At 38.1% G+C, this 27,686-nt stretch overlaps 1 protein-coding gene across 6 annotated transcripts; it reads left to right on the forward strand.

The window, feature by feature from the left end:
* Positions 1–27,639, forward strand: Nek3 (NIMA related kinase 3). 6 transcript variants are annotated; one of them, XM_015484246.2, is made up of 16 exons: positions 1–62; positions 4,263–4,432; positions 6,268–6,361; positions 6,450–6,547; positions 9,201–9,284; positions 9,910–9,977; positions 10,068–10,154; positions 11,434–11,488; positions 13,948–14,148; positions 14,862–14,934; positions 18,673–18,719; positions 22,655–22,757; positions 23,422–23,571; positions 24,397–24,531; positions 26,609–26,735; positions 27,211–27,638. In XM_015484246.2, the coding sequence occupies exons 2-16, from the start codon at positions 4,316–4,318 to the stop codon at positions 27,293–27,295; spliced, it is 1,524 nt and encodes a 507-aa protein (XP_015339732.1). In that variant the 5' UTR covers positions 1–62; positions 4,263–4,315; the 3' UTR covers positions 27,296–27,638. The 6 variants fall into 6 exon arrangements, with proteins under 6 accessions (XP_015339732.1, XP_048656840.1, XP_048656839.1 ...); XM_048800883.1 differs by lacking the exon at positions 1–62 and adding an exon at positions 80–162; XM_048800882.1 differs by lacking the exon at positions 1–62 and adding an exon at positions 164–273.
* Positions 27,640–27,686: the final 47 nt, after the last annotated feature.

Below are 27,686 nucleotides of genomic sequence, written 5' to 3' on the forward strand. Positions count from 1 at the left end.
TCCCGGCGGAAGCGCGCCAGTTGCCTGGGCGGAGGAACCGACTCGGGTCGCCTGGGAGGCGGGTGAGGAAGGGGTCCAGGCCTTGGTGGGACTGCCTCGGGCAAAAAGAGCGCCGGGGAACAGCGGGCCCAGGGGCTACGGAGCAGGACCGCGCGCAGGCTGGTGAGGTCGAATGGCGCCCCGGACGCTCCGGCTCCTGGGTCCCGCCGCTCTCCACTTGCGCCCGCCCTCAAACCTGCAGCCGCGCTCCCCTGGCCCGCGCAGGTGGAGAGAGTAGGTGCCAGGTCCTGGACCTGGGCGGGGGCTGGGTGTCCAGCTGGGCCCAGCAGGTTTTTAAGCAGAAAGGATTTGGTAGTGGGTGAACCCGGTGGCTAGCCTTCTAGGTAAGGTAGCGCGCACACCAGCAGAACTTAGCCGTCTTACCCGAGATTCCACTTCTGGGCATTTGCAAGTCACTTTTTAATAGCTGTTTGAAAAATGAATCTATTGTTGTAGCCTTGAGAAGGAACCCATTTACTTTTGCCACATTCAGAATATATTCGGGCCTGTCTTGTGGGTGTTAATACTGTTAGGGGAAAATGTGACTGTCATCTAAGAAAAGTCTGGCTGTACTTGTTTATCAGTTACTCTACATTGCATAGAATTAAATCCCTAGAAACAAAAACCAGACACACGGGAAAACTTGGCTTCATTGTTAAATACCAGAAACTACTTAAAATAGTGGTAAAGCATTTGGTCCTTTTATGTGCCTAAATACACTCAAAAACCTCTTCTTGTTAAGAATTGTTTTTTAAGGCAATGCATCTAATTTGATTATATGGAGAAGTTATTTCAGGGGTTTCCTGTATGGTAAAACAGGAATACAAACTGAAGGTTTACATGTCAGTATGTTACAGGTTTTGATTTGTGGTTTTTGTTTTACCTTTTCATGCTCTTTGTTCCTTATAATTTTTTTGTTGTGCTATTTTTCTTTCTTCCTCTTTTTATTTATTTATTTTTATTTTTTGCTACTGGGGATTGAGCCCAGGGGTGCTGTACAACTGAACTAAGTTCTCATCCCTTTTTATTTTTTATTTTCAGACAGGATCTTGCTAAGTTGCCAAGGCTAGCCTTGAACTCACAATCCTCCTACCTCAGTCCCCCAAGTGTCTAGAATTATAGGCATGGGTCACCTTGTGTGCTACCACTCAGCTGTGGTGTGATTTAGAAAATATTAACAAGTCAGCAAGTTTGGTTTTTGAAAAGAATCAAGTAAATTTATTCCAGTGTCTTCTACTATAGTGGGGGGGGGGGGCACATCATCTTCTTAAGTGTATTCCCTCCCTAAGGTCACCAGCTCACTACCCCATCCATGTTGCTTGGGTCCAAACCCAGGTCTTCTAACATGCTAGACAAATGCTCTACATCCTAGATAAAGCTACATCCGTGGCCCTCCCCAAGGTTTTAATAATAATAATAATAATAATTGCCATTTAGTCAGGACTGTCTATAAACCAGCAAAGTATATTAGAAATCCAAGCTGCTTCTAGAAGGAAACATTAAAGTCAGACTCCAACTGTATGTTTAACATCTCTTTTGAGTCCCAGGCACCTTCCAGCTAAACATACCAAATGGAACACATGTCTTTCTTCTCCCCCATGTTTTGCCCCACTCCTGCCACATTCTCACCCCCAGAGAAATCAAACAAACAAAAGACCACACACACAACCTTAGTGCCTTAACTTTCTCTGGGAATGGTAGCACCATTCATCCAGTTTATACCAGAAATCTGGGAGCCAACCTTGCTTCTGTCACCATGGGGCTCTTAGGAGTTTTCTGCTTCCCTGTCCAAAACTTCACTGCAGAAAAGAATTTAAGGATGAGTCAGATTGTAGAATGAGAAGGGAGAACTTTTATGAGGAAGCAAAAAGCACACACTCAAGGAAGAGGTGCAGTAGATCTCAAGTCCTGTCTTTAGTTTGGGGTTCTAATACTTACAGAGTAACTAAAGGGCTGAGCTGGAGGTAGAATCCGCTAGGTAACAGAATTCCCCACCGTTTTCCTCATGCTTGCGCAGTGCCCTTGCATGTTTTAATTCTGCTACTTAGTTCCACCAGAAACCTTGTGGTTAACCAGTCAACAGGCTGCAGGCAGGATGCAGGCTAGGCTTCTTTCAGGTTGTTTGTTTTGCATTCCAACAGTTCATGGGTGTTTCCCTTTTGAGCCCCAGTGGTCTCTCTGCCCCTAAATTCCTATCTCATCGTCTCCCTATTTGTCCCCCCATAATCCTTCACCAAAGAGTGCATCAATTACTCTTTTTCTTCTATTGTTCCCTTTGCCACCACCCTGCTGCGTTTCATTATCATTTCCCTGCCTTTTGCTGAGAGCCACAGAGTGGAAATGACAATGACGCATGGCATTTGTGCCAGAAGGGAGTGGTTGAGAGGTAACGAATGATGATGGTTATGTTAAGCTGTGTATTCAATTGTGTATTAGACCCCTGCTGTCCACCTCAGCCTGCTACTTTGGAGTTGGCCTGCTACTTTGGAGTTCTTGCAGGGATTCCTGGAGAGTTCGCATTGGTTGGGGACATGCTGGAGGAGGGATTTCCGGTGTGTGGTGTTCCTGGGAGGGCCACGTGGGTGGCTTTCACGGGAGTTCGGATAATAAAGGAGTTCCTATTTTGAACCCACAAGTGCCTCCTGGCTGCTTGGTTATTTTGTGCCCATCCAGACTGCGTCAGCCTTTTCTATTGTAGCACTTTTTAACTGGTCTGCATCTCTGATCTGGACCTCCAGTGTCTCCACCCTCTGGTGCAGTCACTAAGCAGCTTTAAAGAGATTTTTCTAATATGCAGATATGATGGTTATATTGTTCTCTTGGTTCAGGATCTTCAGAGACAGCTCATTAATGACCCTGAGGATAAAGTCCAATAACCTGAATTATGGCTTACAGTAGTCTTCCAATAAATCCCTGTCTACCTTGTCAGTCTAACTCTCCTTTCAACTCCTTGAACTGAACACAATCTCTTTTACCCTTAAATATTCCATTCCCTCTGCCTTGATCACTCTTTCTCTCCTCTTTGCTTAGCCCACTTCCAATCATCTTTCAGGCTTCTGCTGAAATAAACTTAGGATTCCTAACTCCCTGGATGTTTCTACTGCAGGCCAGCTAGCTCTTTCTGTAAGATTCACCCCTCTGCATTTGCTGAAGTGTGTGGGTCACCTTTGTATAGGGTATGTATGATGGCAGAGACCAAAAGATATTTGCTGAGGACTAATGGAGGATTGTAACTCTTCACTCAGAGAATATCTGTTGAATGAATAGTGTAGGGTAGGAAAAAACTTTTTTTTTTTTTCTCTTTCTTCTTAGGGGTCCTGAAAATTAAACTGACAAAAGATCAAGAAGGGAAAAGGTTTGGTACATATGCATAAATGTAAAATGTTAGACCTAGGATCTCATTTACCATTAACAAAGATCTATAAATTATGGAGAAGTAACCAGACAAAGGAAGAGGGGATCTTGGGGTTCTAGGGGAAATTGTCCTAGGAGTGTAAATTTATGGGGAAGCTAATGGAAAATAAGGCTTATTTAGTAAGGTATGTTATGCAGAATCAAATTGGCAATTTCTCAGGAGGCTGAGGCAGGAAGATCACAAGTTAGAATCCAGCCTGGGCAATTTAACAAGACTCTCAGCAACTTGGTGAGACCCTGTCTTAAAATAAAAAAGGACTGGGAATGTAGCTTAGTGGTACAGTGCCTCTGGGTTCAATTCCCAGTACTGTTCAAAAAAAATGTATATGTATTTTGCCATTAAGATGTTTGCCATTAAGAAAATAAGGCTTCCTAAGGTTACTGCTAATGAAAGAAAGTCACACTGAAAGTGAACATGTAATTTACATAAGAGAATAAGCTATTAAGATTTAACATGGAAATTCTCCTTCCTGCAAAATAGTTAATCAGTTTATACATCAGCTTTATAAGGGCTTAGTATATTTTACATGTATTATATTATGTATACATATATTTATTTATACATTTACAAATGGAAATTTGTTGCTTTTACATAGGGAAATATATGATTTATATTTGGACAAAAGCAGGAAGGGAAAAGAGCAAATTGTTTTCAGTTCAAAACAATCTTTATGCCAAAATAGAATATTTTGGGGTCCCATGCTCTGATACCCTTCAAAAGGAAGATGTTGCTGTTGGCTTATCACAGTAATTAGAACAACTTTTAATGAATTCAGTAAATTCTCAAATGTTTCTGTTTTTGAATACAGTTTGGGAGAGTCCATGGTGACTGCGTGAGTGGAGCCCAGCTGTGGTGCCCAGCATGGATGACTACACTGTCCTGAAAGTGATCGGGGAGGGCTCCTTTGGCAGAGCTCTTTTGGTTCAGCAGAAAAGCAGCAATCAGTTGTTTGCCATTAAGGAAATAAGGCTTCCTAAGGTTACTGCTAAAGAAAATAGCTCACGTTGAAAGTGAACATGCAATTTATATAAGAGAATAAGCTATTAAAATTTAACATGGAATTTCTCCTTCCTGCAAAATATATAATCAGTTTATTCATTAGCTTTAAAGGGCTTGATATATTTTATGTGGTTCTTAGGAGGCTAGTATAATTAAAAAGGGAGAGAAATAGTCAATGTGTACCATTTATTTTATCTCAGTAAATTAGTTGGTAATAATTTGCAATTTCACATACCTAGCAGTGTAGGAAATCTTTGCCCAAAGCAACTCATGTGCAATATTAATGAAAAAGGACATTAAAAAAATACAATAAAGAACAAAGACTTAAAATGCAATTATCAGGGAACCTATTCTGTGCACCAGTTTTTAGGTCTTGTTTTTCTGTAGACTGTTTATTACCATGTGTCCTAGTTGTCCTGAGAAGTAATCCATGCTATAAAGGATTCTTAATAATATTTTGATCAATTTTTTAAAAGATATATTTTAAGGTTTGGGGCTGTAACTCAGCAATAGAACACTTTCCAAGCAAGCTCAAGGCCCTGGGTTCAATAATGCCCAGCACTACAAAATAAAAAAAACATTTTAACAAAGTTCTTCAAACGTTAGAAGAACTTTCCATGGTATTTTGGATTGTTAATTTGGATGGGGATCATGATCATCTGGAGGGTTTAATAAAACAGATTACTGTGCTCCACCACCAAGTTTCTGGTTCAGTGGACCTGAGTGGGCCTGTGAATTTGCATTTTTAACATGTCTCCAGTTGGTGCTTATGCTGCTGGTCTAAGAACCCACAGTGCTAAGAAACCCTGAATAGCAATTTCCTTTTTACCCCCTTTTTTGTGGTGCGAGGAATGGAACCCAGGGCCTCACATTTGATAGGCAAGTTCTTTCCCACTGAGCTACATTCCTAGCCTCTTTGGCAGTTACTTGATTATAAATTATTCACATTTTCATACTTGTAGCATAAGTTAGTGATAAATAGTCTTGGAAACGTATTTTGTATGTCAGCTTTGTCCATCCTGCTTGGTTCCCTGCTGGCTAGATTCAGCCGCAGTCCCACCTAAGAAAGGCAAAGGATGGAAAAAGGAAAAGTGGACTTTATGCAGTTTGATGAAACTGTTGGAGAAACAGCTATTTTGCTTCTCCTAAGGGCCTCCCTGAAGAAGTTCCAATTGAGAGAAACAAAAGCCAGGTGGTAAACTTACTTCGATTTAATTGGCTAGTGAGAGCCTGTAAAATGAGACAGAAGGCAGGAAATATACATATGCAGATTTAGTTAGCCTCTGCTTTCTTGGTGCTCAGCAGGGTGAGAGATTACAACCCTTCAGCTTCCAATTTCAGCATGAAGAAATTGTTTTTAATTTCAGAAGGCCCCCACCCACCCCGGAATTCATTTTGTTTCAGTAGTCCATCAGCACATTCTTTTTTATGAGCCAGGGGACTGATAAAGAGATGCTGACAGTCAAAATGTAAGCTCTCCAGTTTTCCTTTTAAAGATACGCTATTTGACTGACTCTCCAAGTCAGGTGGTGCTTAGACAGATATTAAAACTAGGAACATTCTATATGTGTAAGGAATAAAATGAAAAAAAAAAAAAAAAGAACATTATACAGTGAAGGGTCAGCTCAAGCATGCAAAATAGCCAGTAGCAAATCACCACATATTTTCTTTGGAGTTCAATAAATTTGAGTAAAAGTGCAGTTTTACAAAATTGCACGTAGCTTTGGAGTATCATGCAAACTATGCTAAATGTTAGTGTAAAGCTATTTTAAAATTTAGTATTAAATTTATGTTTATTTAAAATATTTTCCCAGTCTCTCTCTGATACACAGAATTCTAGGAAAGAGGCTGTTCTCTTAGCCAAAATGAAACACCCCAATATTGTCGCCTTTAAAGAATCCTTTGAGGGTAAGTATGAATTCCTCTAAATATGTTCATTTCTAAATTTGATCTGTAGCCACTATGGCTTTCCTAAGGAGTCTTATATTTGTTTTAGCTGAAGGACATCTGCATATTGTGATGGAATATTGTGATGGAGGAGATCTAATGCAGAAGATTAAACATCAGAGAGGAAAGTTGTTTCCTGAAGATATGGTAAGAGATTGACTTACATAGTTACCCTCATAGTTTGGAAGCAACTTTTCTCATGAATTAAAATGAAAGTATTGATATCTGCGATTACCTGCCTGCCCTGCATTAGTTAGAAATAACTTATTTTTCTATCAGTGTTATTGTTTAGTGTCCTCAGGATGTGGCCGCCTGAAATGTTTTTAAGAAGTAAAATCAATATGGGTTACAAAATACTAAGTATGGACAAAAATTTCATATTTAGGAGAAATTTCAGAATTGCATTACCCATTGTACTTTGTACTTGATACTTACAAATCTTGATCTTTATTGTTCTGAAATTTTAGAAGGCATAATAGATTTATCTCATATTACTAGATCATTAGAAGAATGAAGTCTACCATTTCTGTTTCTTGGGAGATTCTATTCTTAGTCCTTTTCTTCCTAAAGCTCAACATATTCCCTTAAGTCTACAACCTGTTGCTTTTTTAATGGAAAGTTGCTTATGTAGGGATGGAAGGATGTGATCCCTTTCCTCAACCAACAAGAGGGTCAAGGCTGGCACCTCCATAACAAGAGACAAGATAAAAGTATAACAAATTTTTACTTAATCAAGGTTTTATATAACACTGTGTTATGCTCGAATTCGGAACCCCCAAAAGACCACCAGAGACCCAAGATCGATGTAAACAGCAAAGAGGTGTTTATTGCAAGCTAGCTCGGTCCTCCGTGCGCACACACAGCAGCTGGTGACGCTGAGAGGCCCCGAGCCCTGGGTTTGCAGCAGTTTTATACATTCTTTGGAGAAGGCAGGGACTTCACATACATCATAGCATCTCTTAGCAAATCATCACACACTGCGGGAAAATCAAATAACAACTCTAAAACATGATTAGCACATTCACTGGCGGGAACAAGTTGGGTAAGGGTGATTGGTCAGTACAAAAGGGGTATTCATTTGAACTGATTGGTTTAAGCCAAGAGGGGTGTTCGTGCTGAACTACAAGGTTTCTCAACACGTTATCAACCACCGTAAACTACTGGGAGGGTCATCTGGCATCCCAGGTATTTCCCTGTCTCATGCTGATTGGTGGCTGCTAGGGGGTTGCTATGGATCCCCACCTAGCCTGACTGAGTCAGGGACACCTGGCTTGCAGCAGATCTCTCCTGTTATTTGTAGATAAACCACTTAGCAGGGTGGGAATGTGCCTAGGAGTGCTCTGTGGGTTTTTCCAAGGACAAAGGTCATGTCCCTTCCTTGGACAGGCTTTGCTCTGAGGTAGAGGCTGGTTTTTCAACTTGAGCCTTCTAAAATGAAGACCCAAACACCCAGAGTACACTCTCATTTTTATGCTTAGATTCAATGAAGCATGGACAGCCATGTAGAAATGTGATTGGACAAAAGGGTATAACTAAATTGATGGTAATAGACTATTTCTATTACATAACTATCTAATAGTCTATTCCCTTTAGGCCTATCGGTCTGGTTTTTTTTTGGCCTCTCGATGTGGTATTCCTTCCTTCCAGGTGTAGGACAGGAACCCTTCTAGAATGAGGGTGTTTAATCTACTTTCAGACAAGGTAGGTCAGAGAATTTCTTTATGAGCAGCTTTTACATATGGGAGAAGATTAGAATAATATTTCTAGGTTTTATGGCTGGTTTTGGGGAGGAGGAATTTTGGTTTCTGTGGCTGTCTTGGAGGGAAAAGGGGAGCCGGAGAAATAAGGGCAGGAGAAGATCAGAAAGATCTTGTTTTCTGAACCCCTTTCTTTGGTTCAAAGCATTCATCATGCCAAGACAATATACTTTGGGTTATTATGTTCTAACCAATTTGTAACGAATTGGTTAAAGAACATATTTAAGTAAATAGCTTCAGTGGGACTTAGTTTTATTTAGATTATAACCATTGAAAGTATATAAATATTCTTCATTTAAAAGTTATATTATTAATATAGGTTCCTATTAACATGGGTTCCACGAAAGGAGGTCAACCATGGCTTTGAGTGGATGAATCTCTATAGCAAAAAGAAAAGAAAAATTAGTTTGACATTTAATCATAGGCCTCCAAAGCACTTGGAAATTCTGGGACTGGGATTTATAAGCAGAAAATGTTGATCTCAATGAATTGTTTGTAACATAATGAAATTATTTAATGTCATCATATTAATATCCTGAAAAAGTAAATGAAAATCCAACATAAACAATGATTATACTAGAAAAACTATAGTGTGTATGTGCATGTGTATATGTTTGTGTGTGTGTGTGTGTGTGTGTGTGTGTGGAAATGGGAATTGAGCTAGCACCTTGCACATTCTAGGCAAGTGTTGTACCACTGAGCTATACTCCCAACCAACACATTCATTTCTTAATGATGAACTATATATTTAGATATACATTTAAGAAATACTTTTATCTGATTAAATGAGAGAAAAATATGGTAGAAGTTTCATTAAAATAGCTATTTGGATCATATGTAAGGTGATAGAAGATGGGAATCTCAGCTTTTCTGAATTTCTCTAGGTAATACTGAAATGTAGTTGACCCAAGTAATTTTCATGAGTTCTGTACTCATATGTAAAATTCTGGTCAAGAAAGGCCTAGAGGTGATTCTTGGAATTTTGGGTTAACATGAACCAGTTATTACATTTTTGCAGAGGTTGCATACTTTTTTTCTTACAGATACTTAATTGGTTTACACAAATGTGCCTTGGAGTAAACCATATTCACAAGAAACGTGTGCTACACAGAGATATCAAGTCCAAAGTGAGTAGAATCCATTTCTAGATTTGAAAACAAACAAAAAAAAAACCCTATTTCATTATCTTTTTTCTGTCATTCATTTTCTTTTAAGACATATTTAGTTTAGAAATATTTGTCAGCCTAATATTTATTTACTTATATTTAATTTTTTAATTTAAAAATTCCCCCAGCTTTATTAGGGTAAAATTGACAAATAAAATTAATATGTATTTATAGTGTACAACATGATGTTTTGATATGTGTAAAAATTGTGAAGTGATTAAACCAAGTTTATTCACATATCCATAACCTCATTTGCTTTTTTTTTTTTTTAAATATTTATTTATTTATTTTTGTTTTCGGGGACACAACATCTTTGTTTGTATGTGGTGCTGAGGATCGAACCCGGGCCGCACACATGCCAGGCGAGCGCGCTACCTCTTGAGCCACATCCCCAGCCCATCTTGAGCCACATCCCCAGCCCCTCATTTGCTTTTTTTGTGGTTAGAATATTTAAGCTATCAAGAAGGATTCTACTTTAGTCCACTTGGGGGACTCAGGAAGACTCAGGAAGATAGCTTCTCTGAAGAACTCTGCCCTATGTTTGAATGACAGGAGACATAATCTAAGTTCTTCTTTTTCAATGCAGAATGTCTTCCTCACCCAAAATGGAAAAGTGAAATTGGGCGATTTTGGATCTGCACGTCTTCTCTCCAAGTAGGTCTCTATTGTGTTATAGTAGCAATAATCAAAACATCCATTTTCAGGAATACTCTTTAATTGTTCTTTGCCTGTTTATTGTTTTAGTCCCATGGCATTTGCTTGTACATACGTGGGAACACCTTATTATGTGCCTCCAGAAATTTGGGAAAACTTGCCTTATAACAATAAAAGGTAAGTGGTGTACTTATTTGGGGGAAGGGTGACCATTTGGTCACAGGTTTTATAGCCCACAAATGATGCCAGAGTCGGGTGCTACTTGAAAGCAGATGCATGGAATATATTGGTTTTTTAAAACTAAAAAGCAGCTTAATAGTAGAACCTTTGCATAACATGTGTAAGGCCTCTGTTTGATTCTCAGCACCACAGGGGGAAAAAAAAATGAGTAGAAGTTTACTGAATTGGGAACAAAACAGCTCTCAAGGGATTTTTTTTGGGACAATCGGGAAAATGTGAGTATGGGCTAAATTTTAGATAATATCATTAACTTAAGTTTAAATGGCTTGGACATGAAAACAACTCCGTGTATATGAGAGGTATGTCCTTGCTCTTCAAAGATACATGCAGACATGTTTAGACATGTTCTGGTATTTAAGTATCTGATATCTACAACCTTTTTTCAAGAGATTGAGATAAATAGAGGAAAGGAATGCTGGACCTAAACATGACAACTGTTCATGATCGGGGACCCCAGGTTAAAGCAGGTGGGCATCTGCAACTTTTCTGTAGATTTGCAATTTACCAAAAAATGTTGAGAGAAACCGTAGATAGAGAACTAGTTAAAATAAAGAGTATTGTAGAGGTATTGGGGATTTAGCTGGCGGGAGAGATGGAGGAAGCTGGAGATGCTTAGTGTGAGGAAGCAGGATAAGGGCCAACTGTAGGGCTCCTCTGATTCTGACGAGCCACTTTGTGGGAGAATGAGTAGTCTTTTCCTCTTCATTTTGGAACACAGTTAAGTCTGTGGGTGGAGAGAGTTCCCGGCAGACACATTTTCAGGTTTTGATAAATAAGAACTTGATCCTTTAGCGCTGTCCCACTGCGCTGAGGAAGAGAGCTGCCCGTCAGGAGAAGCCCTCGTGGGCTGGTGCTGCTCACAGGGTGGTCTCCTGGAAGCTGCCCTAGATATCTTCAGGGTCCTTCTAAATGTGATAATTGGAGTCCACAGATATTCTTTCTTGCTCCTGAATTCCCAAATGCTGCTGCAGTGGTATCTTATCACTTTGACTTAGAGGCCTGGGTTTGAGGAACAGAGAGCTTTATTGTGAGCGTTACTCTTAGAAAGTTTCTAAGCAGTAGAACAAAATACTTGATCATTTTAATACCTAAGAATTACTTGTGATATTTAGTCTTATTAAAAGTAGGAGAATTTTTCATTTTTTGTTATTAGAAAATGTATATATTTTCATATATATCATAACCCACTTGTTATATTGTTTCTTTATGCTTCCAGTGACATCTGGTCCTTGGGATGCATTCTGTATGAACTCTGTACCCTTAAGCATCCAGTAAGTATGCTGTACAAAACAAATGGCCGCTTGCTGTCGTATCTGGTTAAGTCCTAAGTAATATGCCCAGTTCCAGCAGGCAGTTTGCTTCCCTAGGGTGAATTCATTATGGAAAGTTTCATGTTGCCTTTGTTATTATCTTTGCCTTGAGTCCCTTTATACTATATTCTAATAAAATGTCAATGTTTAGTTTCTGTAGTTCTATATATAGTTTTTCTTTTTTCCTCCTCCCTCCCGTCCCCCTTCCCCTCCTCCTCTTCTTCTCTTCCCCATCCCCAAAGGGACATTTTACCACTGAGGAGGAAGAGGAACCCAGGGATGCTTATGCTTTACCATTTATCACTGAGCTACATCCCTAGTACCCCACACACACCCCACTTTTTTTTTTTTGAGACAGGGTCTTAAGTTGCTAAGACTGACATCAAATTTGTGATCTTCCTGCCTCTCTGTCCCGAGTCACTGGGGTTAGAAGCACATAATAGGGTGCCTGGCTTCTTTCCTTCTTTTTATTATTTTTTAACTTATATAAAATTTGTAGTTCTAACCATTTTAAGCATACAATTCAGTGTCATTAATTATAGTCACAATATAGTACAGTTATCACTGTTTGCAAAACTGAAATTCTGTACATTTTAAATCAAACTCTCATTTCTCCCTCAGCTCTTATTAACTTCTACTTTCTGTCTCTATGAAGGTGCCTGTTCTAGATAGTTCCTGTAAGTGGAATTATACAGTATCTGTCCTTTTGTGTCTGCTTTATTTCCCTTGGCATAATGTTCTCAAGGAGCTTCCATGTTGTGGCATGTGTGAGAATTCCATTCCTTTTTATGGTTGAATAATATTCCATTATGTGTATATGTTTTGTTTTTTTTCTGTTTTTTTTCCTCTTCTGTTGATGGACATATGGGTTGTTTATACCTTTTAGCTATTGTGAATAACTCTGGAATGAAATGGGTAAACCGTTATCTGTTAGAATTCAAAATTCCAGATTCTATTTTTTGAGGTATATACTGAAGAGTGGAATTGTAGGTCGTATGATTGTTTAGCTTTTTGAGGAACCCCCCCAACCTGTTTCCAGAGTTACTGTACCCTTTTAATACTCATCTTTTTGTAGTTAGGTTTTTTCCTATCATAGCACTTCCTAAAAAATGGGAATAGACTTTGCCCTAATATGTATGTTTTCTAGATATTTTAAGTAGTAATGTAACAAAAAGAGAAGTTAAAAACAAATTAAATAACTTGTTCAGCAGTAGTTTATTACATAGAACAGTAGTCATGGAGTTGATCCCTATTAGGTCTTAACATAGAAACAAATTGTTCTTGGGGCACAGATTGAAACTTTTTATAGATGTACTGGAGAGCACTTAGAGGTCGGGAGAGTGAGTGGCTGAAAACAACCCATCAGCACTTCAAGATGAGAGTAACTCAAACTGAAGACATGCACTGTTACCCAGAGGCCACCTTTCTTGAGTACAAATGATTTCCAAAGATGGCTGCACAGTGAGAACAACTTGAGGAACCCATAACAATGCTGGTTCCCTGTCCAGGTTAATTGAATTAAAATCTCTGCACATTTCTTGGGCACTAGTGTTTGTTTTTTGCAGTGCTGGGATTGAACCCAAGGCCTCACACATGCTAGGCAACCACTCTACTAAACTACACCCTTAGACCTTTTATCACTTCTTTACTTGTATTATTATTATTATTATTGTAAAACACTTTCAAGGCAGAATGGCGAATGTTTTTACATAAGCTACAAAGGTTGATATCTAATGTTAGCTCTAATATATTTATTATAATGTATATTGAAAACCTTTTTTTGGTGCTGGGGATGGAACACGGGGCCTTGGGCATGCTCGGTGAGCACTGTACCACCCCCAATCCCTGAAAACTTTTCAAATGTTATTCTAGTATGTCATTTCCTATTCCACTCTGTGACTTGTCAAACTCTGATAGCTGCTTTAATGACTTGAATGGTAAAAAGGATTTTGCAGTGGAAAAAGACAAACCTGGACACGTTTGAAGTGCTTGTCACTATGAAGTGAGCCAGGGGATTTCTGGGAAAGGATAGGGCAAGTAATATTATTCTTATTATAAGTTCATTAGTAGCATTTAACTTTTAAAAAGCCATATGTCTGTATCGCTTTGATTTTCATATATAGTACAAATGTGTATGTGCAAGAACTTACAGATTATTATAATAAAGTACCCAAAACAGACACTGATGGAAAACCTTTCTCTAGGTGGGGAATTTTTTTTCCTTTTCATGTTTACCATTCTACTAAACCATCATCATATTGTAGAATTGTATCTTAAAGCCACCTCTAGACAGAAAAAATGACCAGACAGCAGGTCATTTATCAAACTAAAATAATTCATGTGCATATGAATTCAATTCATCTGGTAGTTTCTATTTTCTTCCCTATATCTACTTTTAAAGTTCAGTTTTTACTTTTCAGTTTCAGGCAAACAGTTGGAAAAGTCTTATCCTCAAAATATGTCAAGGGTCCATCCGCCCACTGCCATCTCATTATTCCTATGAGCTTCAATACCTTGTGAAGCAGATGTTTAAAAGGAATCCCTCACAGCGCCCGTCAGCTACCACTCTGCTCTCCAGAGGCAGTTTAGCTCGGCTGGTTCAGAAGTGCTTATCCCCTGAGGTAGGATATGGTTTGCTTGACTGAACACTTTTCAAGTGGATGGTAAAATGGTTTTGTTATCTTTTAAACAATTACTTGCCTGTAAAAATTCAAATAATTCAAAAGTATATTAAAAATATAAGATTTTCTTTCCCTCTTCTTCTCCCTCCCAGAATGCTATTCCCAAAGAATAGTCACCGTTATAGTTTACATATCCTTCCAGATCTTTTTCTAGATACATGTAAATATCTATATTTGTCTATCTTAATTATATGTACTTTAATTTTTTAAATTTTAATTTTATATTTTTTGGTACTGGGGAATCAAATCTAGGACTTTGGGTATGCTAAGAACATGCTCTACCACTGATCTGTGCACTCAACCACTGTTATATGTACTCATAAATGGCATTTGTTTTTTTTTTTTTTTTTACTTTTAAATATTCTTGTGCTAAAGCATGTTAATGATTAAATAACAATAACAGGTTGGGCACAGTGGCACACACCTATAATCCTAGCTACTCAGGAGGTGAAGGCAGGAGGATCTTAAGTTTGAAGCCATACTCTGCAACTTAGTGAAATTCTGTCTCAAAATAAAATTTAAGAAGGACTGGGAATGTAGCTGAGTTCAGTCCCCAGTACCAAAAAAGAAAAAGTAGAAAAAGAAATGACACGATGGCAGTGTCTAAAGAAAAGTATCTTTCAGATCTTTAAATTCTCAACTTTAAATTTCAGATCATCACTGAATATGGAGAACAAATATTAGATGAAACCAAAATGTGTAAGCATAGTACACCGAGAAAAAATGGTAAGGATTTTGGGAAAATTATTTTATTATTTAAAAAAAAATTTTTTTAGTTGTAGATGGACACAATACTTTTATTTTATTCATTTATTTTTATGTGGTGCTGAGGATGGAACCCAGTGCCTCACGCGTGTGAGGCAAGCACTCTACCACTGAGCTATAACTGCAGCCCCTGGAAAAGTTATTTTTAAGTACTCTTAAAAATATAGTAAAAAGGGAAAAGAAAAATGTAATTTTCATGCTATTAGAAATAATTTTCAAAGATATTCCTTAAATCAAAATTTACTTTTTGCTTCTTCAGACATAATCCACTACTGAATCTTATACTGGCCTTTAATTTTCCAGGGATTAAAAAAAAGTCTGCTTGGGATAGTTTAGTGATGGAAGTATTATTGTCTGTTTCATTATTAGTATTTTATTTACCCTGGTTTAGGGTGGTGTGGAAGACTATGGGTCAGGCAGAAGGTCTCTCCCTTTTGAAAATATGATGCTAATCTTATAGGAAAAGGTGTCCTCAAGTTTCTAAAGGACCATCATGTAAAGGGGCTTTTCAGAAGTAGAGCCTTTTGTGCTGTAAACTGTGACCTTGGGTGGTAGTGATGTTGGTGTAGGTTTATCAGTGGTAACAAATGCCAGGGGCAGTGGGATGCTGGGGTAGAGGGGGTGGTGCATGTGTGGGAACAAGAGGGATGTATACTTCCCACTCGGTTTTGCTGTGAACTTAAAACTTCTCTTAAAAAATGTATTAATTAAAAATAATAAATAAAACCTAGAGCCTTTTCAAAAATTAGAAACCATCTACGTAGTGGTTGCATAAAATGTTCATACATCTATGATTATCCTGAGCAAGTATCCAATAGAATTTATTGTCCCTTTGGAACTTATCATCTCCAAAGTTTTTCAAAGCAATTTTTATTCCTTTTCATTTATCATCAGTGACTTCCTTCTGAAGAAGTCCAACAGAGATAATAGATATGAAGAGAGAATAGAATAGAGTAAGAAAGAAGAGTTAAGAAGTTTAGACCACCCCCCTGGTGGGACATGCTGCAACCCTCCTACCAGCCATGGGCCTTTTTTTTAATCAGGTTTTTGTTGTTTTTTAACAAGGGATTGAACCCTAGGGTACTTAACCCTAAGCTACACCCCCAGCCCTTTTTATTTTTAATTTTGAGATACCAGCTAGCTAAGTTTCTTAGAACCTCGCCAAGTTGCTGAGGCTGGCTTTGAACTTGCAATCCTTCTGCCTCAGCCTCCCAAGTCCCTGGGATTACAGGTATGTGCCACTGTGCCCAGATTTATCATAGTTGTACATGCTGCAGAAGAAACATTTGAAAACTGTTTTGTTTTTGTGGTACCTGCGATTGAATCCAGAGCTCTGAGCATGCTAGAAAAGTGCTCTGTCTACACTGAGCCACATACCCAGCATCCAAAACAGTTCTGTTTTCTGAAAGTTAGCTTTTAAATGTTTTGGAAGGATGTTATGAGGCTATAGAGGAGAATCCAATCCATTTTCTCATACTACATACTCATAACCTAGATCATTTCTGCATTCCCAAATTGTGTAGAGCTTTCTTCTCCCACCTGCAAGCAAACAATCAATTCTGCAGCAGACATCAGCTGAGTGTCCTCTAATTCAGTTCAATTCTGATACTGTCCACCTGTCATTTCCCACAGGTTGTCTACCTGTCATTTCTCAGTCCCCCAAATTGACCCTGCTTTAGACATTGGTACAAAGTATGAGCCTCTGGGACTTCTGATCAACCGGCTACAAATTGGGGTTCCCATGACCCCTTCTTTAGGCTTGATTAATTTGCTGCCATGGCTTACAGAACTCAGGGGAAATATTTAGGTTTAGCACTTTGTTATAAAAGAATATTTTAAAAGATTCACATAAAGAGCCAGATGAAGAGATACACAGGCAGTGTCTGGAAGACCTCGAGGCACAGGAGATTCTGTATACATGGAGTTGGGTGCATCCTCCAGGCATAGGGGTGAGTTTTCCACCTTCCTGTGAGCCTCCAGATGTTCAGCTCTCTAGACGCTCTCCCAACCCTGTCCTTTTGGGGGTTTCTAGAGACTTCATTATATAGATAAGATAGAAACCTGGGCAACTGTGTCAAAATGCAATTGGATAAAAGAAGTATGATCTAATGCCATTTGGCTGAGCGGGGGCACTCAGCTGGGCCTGTCCATATTCTTCTTGGCCTCTCTATGCACATTCCTTCTTCCTGGGTGTGAGGCAAAACCCCTTCTGAAATGGGGGTCTGGCTTTTTTATTTATTTCGTTTGGTATTGGGGATTTAAACCATGGACACTTTACCACTGGGCTACATCCCCCACCCTTTTTATCTTGAGAAAGGGCCTTGCTAAGTTGCTGAGGCTGGCCTTGAACTTGAGATCCTCCTGTCTCAGACTCCCAAGTGGCTAGGATTTCAGGCACATGCCACCATACCTCACTGAAATGAAGGTCTTATGATCTAACTATCCACAAGAAAGATCAGAGAATTTCTTTATGGTCAGCTCTAAGACAGAAAGGAAAATTAGAGTATATTATTAATTTCTATGACTCACCTTGGGGAAGAGAAATTCTAGTTTCTAAAGCCTGCCTTTGGGAGAAATAGAGCAGAGAAAAGGAACCCAGGAAAAGATCAGAGAGAGATTTTGCTTTCAGAGGCCTAAAGTACTCCAACATTACCATCCTTCTTGAGGAAGCAAGAAAAAAAAAGTCTAAATACTTTAACAGAAAATATAGTCATTGTTCTAGCTGTTTAGGAAATAAAACAAGCCATGGGAGTTGTGAGCCAGGAACCATGGATAAAAACCAAAATATATAAATTGTAATGTCGCAGACACAAACCCTGAAGTCTTATAATTGAACCTTTTCCCCTTTTCTGAAGAGTACCAGTTACCTTTGTTTTACCAGTTTGCTTTGGTGTTAATTTTACTTTCAGTATTATTTTGTACCTTTTGTTCACATCCCAGGATAGTGGAAAATACTGGATAAGAAAAAACAGATGAAGAAGTTGTTTGGAAAAAGTATAGTTTTCACAATTCCTCAAAAAAGAGGAATAAAGGGATTCGGAGATGTGTCACCATAATGGGACCATCTGTCAGTGCCATTTCTGTAGGTAGTGAGGCCCGAACAGTGAGATGGAATGTGAGGGCAGGGATCGAGGGGAACGGGCTCACTCTTATGTTCTCAGTGCCTGTCATCATAGATGTTCAATAGCAATTTTTAAAATGTTGAGTGAATTAGGTACGTGAATTGCTGGAGGAAAATAAACCAGGAGCAGTCCCTACCAAAGGCATTGGTTGCCAGAGTTCTTCCTGACTTCTGCTTTTTCCCTTGAGAGTGAATAAAGCATCTCACTTCTTGTAATGGGTACCTGTTCCACCTGCCACTCTCAAGAATACAGACTCCATTATGTGGCATGTGCAAAGGAGGATGATGACCTTCAAGTGTGCAGAGTATATTACCTCTTCCTGCAGAAATGAATAGCCATAAGTGAATAGTGATATCTCTTAACTTTGAGATTTTCATGATATTAGGAATAAAATAGCAGAAGCCTTCTTTAAACAATTGAGGTGTGTTACCAGAGAATTAAAGGTTGTTTCCCTGTTGAGGCTAATGCTTTGGCTCTTTGATTTTAAAACCCTCATTTTTCTCAAACTTCATGCAGGAAACTTAATATGATAAGCCTTCTTGTGCTTTCTTTCTATCTTCTTTTTCTTTTTAACTAGATCCTAGCAGAATCATGATAGCTTTGGGAAATGAAACGAACCTGATGGTAAGTGCTTCAAAATTAAATGTATGTGGGGGCTGGGGATGTAGTTCAGTGGTAGAACTCTTGCCTAGCATGTGCGAGGCCCTGGGTTCAATCCCCAGAACTGTAAAAACAGAAAAAAAAATTCAATTTATGAAATATCCATTGGATATTTGGAAGACTATGACCTTCAGTTAAGCAGTTCTTCATCTTTTGGCATGTGAAGTAACAGGTAGCTGTCATCCTGCATTTAGATCATCATTTATTTTGTTTGTTTTTCCAGTTTTAATTACTAATGACAGGGGTTTCAATAAAGATGTGAAGGCAGAATTTTACCCTGCCTTCAATAATAATGAAAATATATTTCAGCCTATCATTTTTTAATTGTGGTTTTATTGTTTATATACATTTATGCATTTATAACTTTGTACAACATAAACATATATAAATATAAATGTATACAATACAAATATATATAAATATATGTTTATGTTGTACAAATTTATGAATGCAATTTAAGCTACTGAATTCTACACTTAAAATTTCCTGAAATGACAAATTTTACAATATTCAATGTTATTCATAACATTGTACAACCATTATCACCACTTCTAAAACTTTTCATCACCCTAAACAACACTCTGTCTATTCAATACTAACTCCCCTTTCCCCCCACTCCAACCCCAATCCTACCCCTGGTGACCCCTGATCTACTCTTTGTTTCTATGAATCTGCCGACTCTAGATGTCTCACATAGGTAGGATCATACAGGATTTGTCCTCTTGTGTCTGGCTTCTTTCTCTTACATCTGTGTCATAGCAGGTACCAGAACTTCATTTCCTTTCATAGCTGAGTAGCACTTAGACCACTATTTTGATCTTGACATTTTTTCTGTTCAAAAATTTGCAGTGCCTCTCTATCAACCCAGAAAATCAAATTAGCATTTTTCATCTGGGCATTCAAGGTCCTGCTCATCTTGTCCAGCCCATCTTGTCCAGCCCCAGGCAGTTGTGACACTCTTTACACTAAAGATGTAATAAAATTGTGAATCGTAGCAGCTGATCCACCTTCCATGTTATCATACCCATCTTAGCAAATTGTGTGCTATTGGTGATTTTTTTTTCTTTCTTCAATATTTTAATTAACCTCCTAATTCAAAAAGGAAAAATATATTCTGACAACATATTTTCCTAATTATGGGATGTACTAGTAATTAAACTTGTAGATTTTTTAAAATGAACCCCAAGTTGTAAATAGTGTCCCATTCTTATGTTGAAAAAAAAAATGGAATATATCCTGCAGCTGTCCTTTTAAAAATCTTTTCATGGTAATTTTTTTTCTTGAGTTTTATTGAAGCATAATGTACATGTAATAAAATTTACCTAATTTTAGTGTATAGTTTAATGAATTTTTAAATTTTATTTATACAGTGATATGGACACCATCACGCTCAAGATATAAAAGTTATATCCCCTTGAAAAGTTTTTGAATCCTTTTGCAGATGATCCCAAACTCTGCCCAAGCAACCACTTCTGTAATTTTAATAGTCAAATGTAATTTAACAACTGGGGCATGTTCTGAGAAATGTGTCCCTAGGGAACTTCAACATTGTACAAACATCAGAGAGTGTACTTACAATGTCACTAAGTGATACATCTTAGGGTGCTAAGAGCCAAGTATATGATGCATGGCATTTTTGGTTGAAAGGTGACGCCAGCTAGCCATTGAGATGATATGATTATGTTAAGATTTGCATTCATATGGATATTAGACTCCTGCTGTTCACCTAGGCCGGCTACCGGACTCCTGGAGAGTTCCCATTGGTTGGGGAAGTACAGTAGGAGGGAGTTCCCGGGGAGGAGCTCTCTCTGAGGGTCCGGGAGGAGGCCGCGTGGGTGGATCGAAAATCTTCCCGGGCGCGTAGCGGACATTGGCGGCAGTTTCAAAAAATAAAGTTTGTTCCTGCTTGAGTGGCTCGTGATTTTGTGCCCAGCCAGACTGCGGCATTAGGGGATCACTGTTGCATATGCAGCCCATTGTTGACTGAAGCATCACTGTGGATCATGTGACTGTACCAGCTACAGTGGACGCATCAGTGTGGGTCCACAAAATGAAAAAGGCACAGCATGTAAACAAAATGGCAGAATGGCCAGAAAGCAAGTTAGGTAATGGGAGACTTGAGGTATAATGAGAGTGACCTGTAGGCCAGCCCTGGGCAGTGCCGAGTGGCCCCAGGCAGAAATTTGACGCTGCTATAGGAGCTGAGAGCAGTGATTCACGATGGGGAGAAAGATTGAACTCTTTAGGGGGCAGTTAATATCTGCCCCTCCCCAATTTAATTTGATCTTTTGCTTCTCTGGGATTCCAGTGTGTTTAGGAGGTGGGCTTTAAAATCAGTGCTATGGTGAACCTCAACTGTGAAGTGATAGAGATGTTTGTGTCCCCTAGATGTGTGGGAAGAGAAGTCTGAATACCAGCCATTGCATAAGAAGAAGAAAGCTCAATATGCCAGCCAAGCCCTATTGTTTATTTAGTCATTCAAAAAATAATTGAGAATCTGGCTGGGTGTGGTGGTGCATGCCTATAATCCCAGTGGCTTGGGAGACTGAGACAGGAGGATCACGAGTTAAAAGCTAGCCTCAGCAATGATGAGGGACTGAGCAACTCAACCTTGTCTCTAAATACAATACAAAAATAGGGCTGGGGATGTGGGTCAGTGGTTGAGGGCCCCTGAGTGCAATCCTGAATAATAATAATAAATCTGTGGGTCTGGAATGTCTAGGCACTGCATATGTATTTCTCCTCAAAAAATATGAAGACCTAGTAAAGGCTAGGTAGTATTTTACTAGACTCCATGAAATCTAGGGGTGAGATAATTTGGAAATATATTGATTTAAGTGGGTATATTTTGACCATATATAGTAGAGGTGCAGAAAGGAGTGATGTCTTTCCTCACCTGTCATAAGGGTCACAGCCAGCACCCTTCTAACAAAAGATAGGTTAACAAGAAAAGGATAACGAATTTAATCAAAATTTTATGTGACATGAGAGCCTTCAGAGTGAAGAGTCAAACACCCAGGGTGACTATCCATTTTTAGCTTACGTTTGATGAAGCTCAGACATCCATGTAGAAATGCGATTGGACAAAAAGGGTCTGACCATTATAATAGGAATACACTGAAGGGGAAATCCAGTGAAGCCTGTCCATTAACATTATTCTTGACCTTTGGTTGTAGGCCTTTGGTTATACTTCCCCCAGGTATGAGACAGGACCCCTCAGGAATGGGGGGTTATTGGACAAGGTAGATCAGAGAAAGGATATTTCTTTATGGCTAGCTCCAAGATAGAAAGATGGGGAAAGTCAGAGTAATAGATTTAGGATTATGGCTTGCTTTATGGAAAGGGAGTTCCAGTTTCTGTGACCCACTGTGCAGAAGAATAATTCTGGGTTCTAAAAATTGCTTTAAGAGGAAAGGAATGATGAGAGACATTGGTTCTGAGGCTGTTCCTGGAGTCTTCCAGTGCCTTTTTCCAAAGTACTCAGTATGCCAAGGTGCCATACTTCAGGGCATTGTTTTCTGAGCCCCAGATCTATTAATTCTGTAAGATATCTTCATTTTAATAGTACATCAAGGGCTGGGGTTATAGCTCAGGTGGTAGAGTGCTTGCCTTGCATGCACAAAGCCCTGGGTTCAATTCTTAGCATAAAAAAAAAANCCGCGTACCTCATGCATGCTAGGCAAGTGGTCTACCACTGAGCTACAACCCCAGGCCTCATTTTTATTTTCATCAATAAAAATAGCTGGGACTACAGGCCTGCACCAATACACCCAGCTTTCATGGTTTTTGATTCGTTAAATTTTGATTATATTGAAAACACCTGACATTGTGTATTTGTTTACTCTTTCATAGCCATTCAAGCATTGTTTAATGAATATTTTAAAATTCTTCTTTTAAAGCAAGAGGAAAACAAAGGTAGAAAGTATAACCATCCCAATTTAGAAAACACGAATACAAATTTGGGTGAAAGTGCGTTAAGGAGAGTAACCAGAGAGAAAAAAGGTAAGTTATTCAAATTGTAATCATTATATATATGGGCAGTTGGGAATATAGAAGGGGTGCCAAATTTCATGTTTGTAGGTCTTAGGTATCACTAGCAAGTATACAGATATTTATTTGCTCACTCAGTAATTAATGTTGCAGGACTACGTTACTTACCCATGCCCACCCCACCCCCACCCCCCCCCAAAAAAGGAGAGAGAGAGAGAGATTAAGAGCTGGGTGTGAAGTTCAGTGTTAGAGTATATGCTTAACAAGCCTGGGCCCTGGGTTCAATCCCTAGCACTGAAAAAAAAAACAAAACAAAACATATTTGTCACTCAGAGCCATTAGGAAAATTGATATTTGTCCACCATAAAAAATATAACAAGCTGTTCAAGTTCTTTTAGTGCTTCATTCTTGTATACCATGTAATGTATAACTCTCTGCATATTATTTTTTAAATTCATTTTACTTTAGTGATTTATTTTGAGTTGATCCATCATTTGGATTATTTCTTTTCTGCATTTTTATTTTCATTTACTTTGCTCCTTAAGACTTGAAATAACACTGATGCTAGATCTGAGTTTGAAAAAGAAAAGAAATATTTCTGCATTATTAGAGTACATGTGCAGATGTAGATGAATAAATAATATAATATGCTTGGCACTCCTTTTTTGCATTTTAGAATCAGGTAATCTGTCAGTCCACTCCATGAAAGGCAGTTCACCAAGTCCTCAGAGGCGGCAGTGGGAGAAAAATGTACCCAGCACAACTCTTAGAGCTTTGGAAAATGCACCCATACTCACCTCCAGTTTAACTGCAGAGGATGATAGAGGTTAGTGCTGTCATCATCCCTTGATATTTATGGGGGATTGGTTCCAGAGACCAAAATTCACAAATACACAAGTCCCATATATAAAATGGCATAGTACTTGCATATAACCTACACATACCCTCCTATATACTTCACATAATCTCTAAGTGATACTTATTATATGTAAATACAATACCTAACACAAGATAAGTTGTTGTATGGTATTATTTAGGGAAAATGACATGAAAAAAGTCTACATGTTTAGTGAAGACTTAATTTTTAAAATTTTTATTTGTTCTTTTTAGTTATACATGACATTAGAATCTATTTTGATATATTTATACAAGCATGGAATACATCTAATTATAATTAGAATCCCAGTCCAAACTTAATTTTTCAAAAAATATTTTTGAAGCTAGCACTTAAAAAAAAAAATGGTTATCTGTCAGAGCTATTAGGAAAAACGGTATTTGCTTGTTGTCCACCATGAAGAGCATAACAAACTGTATGTAAATAAGTTCTCTTGGTGCTTGCTACATTCTTGTACATTGTGTAATGTGTAACTGTGCATATTATTTTTAAAAATTCAGATACAGAAGACCAACTGTAGTCAGATTGAATAGTATTATTTATTATGGAACAATTTCTAGTAGTTATTCACTGTGCTACCATTTTATGTCCATCTATGAAGAATATTTGGCATCCCATATCAAAGTGCTACTCATATAGGCGAGTGAAATTTTAGCTAAGAGTCAAATACAATTAACTGTTCTAGAAATAGTTTGGAAGATAGATGCTGAAAATCTTTTTCTTATTTGGCACTAATTTTTATCTTTTCACAACTAGGTGGTTCTATAATAAAGTATAGTGAAAATAACACCCGTAAGCAGTGGCTCAGAGAGACCCCTGACACCCTATTGAACATCCTTAACAATGCTGATCTCAGCCTGGCATTTCAAACGTACACAATATATAGACCAGGTAATTATTCCCTACTGTCTAATCATAGTAATGTCTTTCATTTTTTTTTAAAAAATTTTGCTCAAATACATATAACATAAAATTGACTATCTTAATCATTTTAAGCCTATAATTCAGTAATGTGAAGTACGTTTACATTGTTGTGCAACTAATCTTCAAAGCTTTTTTTTATGTTGCCAAACTGAAGCTATCCCTATAAAGTAATAATTCCCCATTCTCTCTTATTAGAAAGTTGCAAAAATGTATTTTTATGTGTTCTTGAATCTTTTCTAGCTAGTTTTAAGCTGTGATTAAAAAATGCTCATAGAAATACTTCTATTTGCTTGTTTGCTTATTTTAATAAGCAAATAGCACCCCTGTTTTTGTTTGTTTGTTTGTTTGTTTGTTTTTTGTAGTGCTGGGGAACAGACCCAGTGATTTGCATATGCTAAGCAAGCATTCTACCACTGAGCTACATCCCTGCCCAAGAATAGTCCCATTTTGGCCTAGTATGGTGGCCAGTTTAAAACCTGTAATCCCAGCAACTTGAGAGGCTAAGGCCAGAGGATCACAAGTTCAAGGCCCACTTGAGCAACTTAGTGAGACCCTGTCTCTAAAAAAAGGCTGAGGGTGGAGCTAAGTGGTGGAACACCCCTGGGGTTAAATCCCTAAGACTACCAAAGACTAGTCCCTTTTTGCCATGCAAATTTATCATTACTTAGTGACAACTCCAAGATTTCTTTTGTTGTGTACTTGAGTTTTATTATAGTGAATAGAGCTCAAAAATGATGACTAATTATGATCTGACTTAAAAATTATTTTTATAGATATTTTTCCTAAAATTATACAAAATAATCTTTCATAATACCACCCTTAGGCATCTAGACCAAAGGTCTGGTCTGCATTTAAGAATGTATGTGTGGTTTTCATTTTGTTTTGTTTGTAGTATGGGATTGAACCTACTGGTGTTCTATTTCTGAACTGTCTTTAGTCCTTTTATTTTGAAACAGAGTCTCCCTAAATTGCTGAGACTAGCCTCTAATTTGAGATTCTCTGGCCTCAGCCTCCTGAGTTGCTGGCATTATAGAAGTGCAGCATTCTGTGGTGTACATGTTCTGATGGAGTTGTGCACAGAATATTATGGAAGCCCTGAGGGGAGGTGGGTGGGTGGGCAAAAGATGTCAAGGAAGGTTAATAACTACAAATGCTTTTTTTTTTTTTTCCTTTCTTCGTGCTGGGGATGGAACCTAGGGCCTTGCACATGTGCTCTACCACTGAGCTACACCCCCAGCCCCTCACTGTACCTTTTATTTTGGCAACTATAAGTTTTGATTTAGCAATTATAGATACTGGATTTTTTTCCTGGTCCAATGATGAAGTAATTTTCATTTTAGGAAATTCACTGTTTGAAAAGCATATCATTTCTCTATTTTGAAATGAATTTTATAAAGATTTAGCCTGCATTTTTATGTTAGGCGTTTATTCTATGAGCAGAAAGTCCAAATGTAATCAGTATCTGCAGTGTTGTTAAAAAGAATATATGGGGGCTGGGGTACAATGGTAAAGAGCTTGCCTTCCTAGCATGTAAGAGGCCCTGGGTTCCATGCCCAGCACTGTAAAATAAATAAATAAGAATAACAAGTGTACATGTGATCTTCCATTAATTCCTTATTTTTCTTCTTCTCCATTGTGAAACTAGGGAGAGGAAAATTCAAAAGAAGATAAAGTTAACTGTAATCCAACTTCCAAAGATATCTCTTAATACTTTATCATAGATTCTTATGAAGGGTTTTAGTGTGAATTTCTGAGGTGTTTTTTAATTTTTTTAGAAAAAGTACTATTTTAAAATTTAATCCACATACTGATGCTTTCTGGGCCTGTTTATACCAAAATCATGCTGGGTAGATACTGTTTAAATTGGCATACTTAGCTTGGTGCTATGGTATGAACTGGTAGTCCCAGCATTTGGGAGGCTGAAGTCAGGGATTTGTTTGAGTCTAGGAGTTCGGGGCAGCCTGAACAACATTGTAAGACACACCCCTCCCACCATTTCAAAAATAAATAAGTTCACTTACTTTCTGTTACTATATCCCTGAAGGTTCAGAAGGATTTTTGAAAGGCCCCCTATCTGATGAAACAGAAGTATCAGACAGTGTTGATGGAGATCACAATTCTGTCATTTTGGATCCAGAGAGACTCGAACCTAGGCTGGATGAAGAAGACACGTATGTTGTGATATACTTCAGAGGCCTTAATTGGTGGAGGTGTCTGAGTGTATGGTTGCAGACACCATATTATATCATAATTTCAGATTCAGTAGGAACTTGTTACATTACTTTTCATCATACAGTAATATTTATATCTTGACTTTTTGTTAGAGATGTGTAATGCCTTACAGTTTTATTATAGAATTCCTGGCTGAATCTTGCACATATAATCTTTCAGTTTAGACTTGTTTTTTTGTTTTGTTTTCAGTACTGGAGGATTTGTTATTTTTTAATACATAAGATTTTTCATTGAGAAAAAAGTTTTAAAACAATGAAATAAGTGATCTTTTGAGAGAACTAACAACAATCTTATTCCTTATGGAACTCATTTTTTAAAATTTGAATAATATGATAGTGTTCTACTTTGAACGTCTCAACAAATACATGTTGACTTTTAATACAGAGGCTTATCATCCAAATTGTTTTTGCACAGGGACTTTGAGGAAGATGACGACGACCTTGATTGGGTGTCAGAATTGAGGAAGCGAGCTGAATGGCAGGGTGTGTGCGATGGATAACGCCTGCCCGAGAGAATGCTGGAGTCCCATGGGAGAGATGTTTCAAATGAAGAATTCATGTTTGGAAATAGAATGAAGAGTGGGGAATTGCCAATACTTAAAATTGCTCCTGATTAGCATCACAGTTTTAAAAATGTAGAACTCCTATGAGTGAGCACAAGTGAGAAGGTAGAGCAGACTGGTATGAGCTTTGCAATCTGATAGAACATAGGTTGGATGCTAGCTCTACCACTAACTAGTAATGTGATCGATGGTAGGAAATTACTTAACTTCTTTGACCCCAAATTTTCTTAGTTATAAAATGAGGATAATGGGAGGGGAGGGGAGGGGGGATAGTAGAGGGTAGGAAAGGCAGCAGAACACAACAGACACTAGTATGGCAATATGTAAA

This window comes from Marmota marmota, unplaced genomic scaffold (genome assembly GCF_001458135.2).
Source record: "Marmota marmota marmota unplaced genomic scaffold, marMar, whole genome shotgun sequence".
In the NCBI taxonomy this organism is placed as follows: Eukaryota; Metazoa; Chordata; class Mammalia; order Rodentia; family Sciuridae; genus Marmota; species Marmota marmota.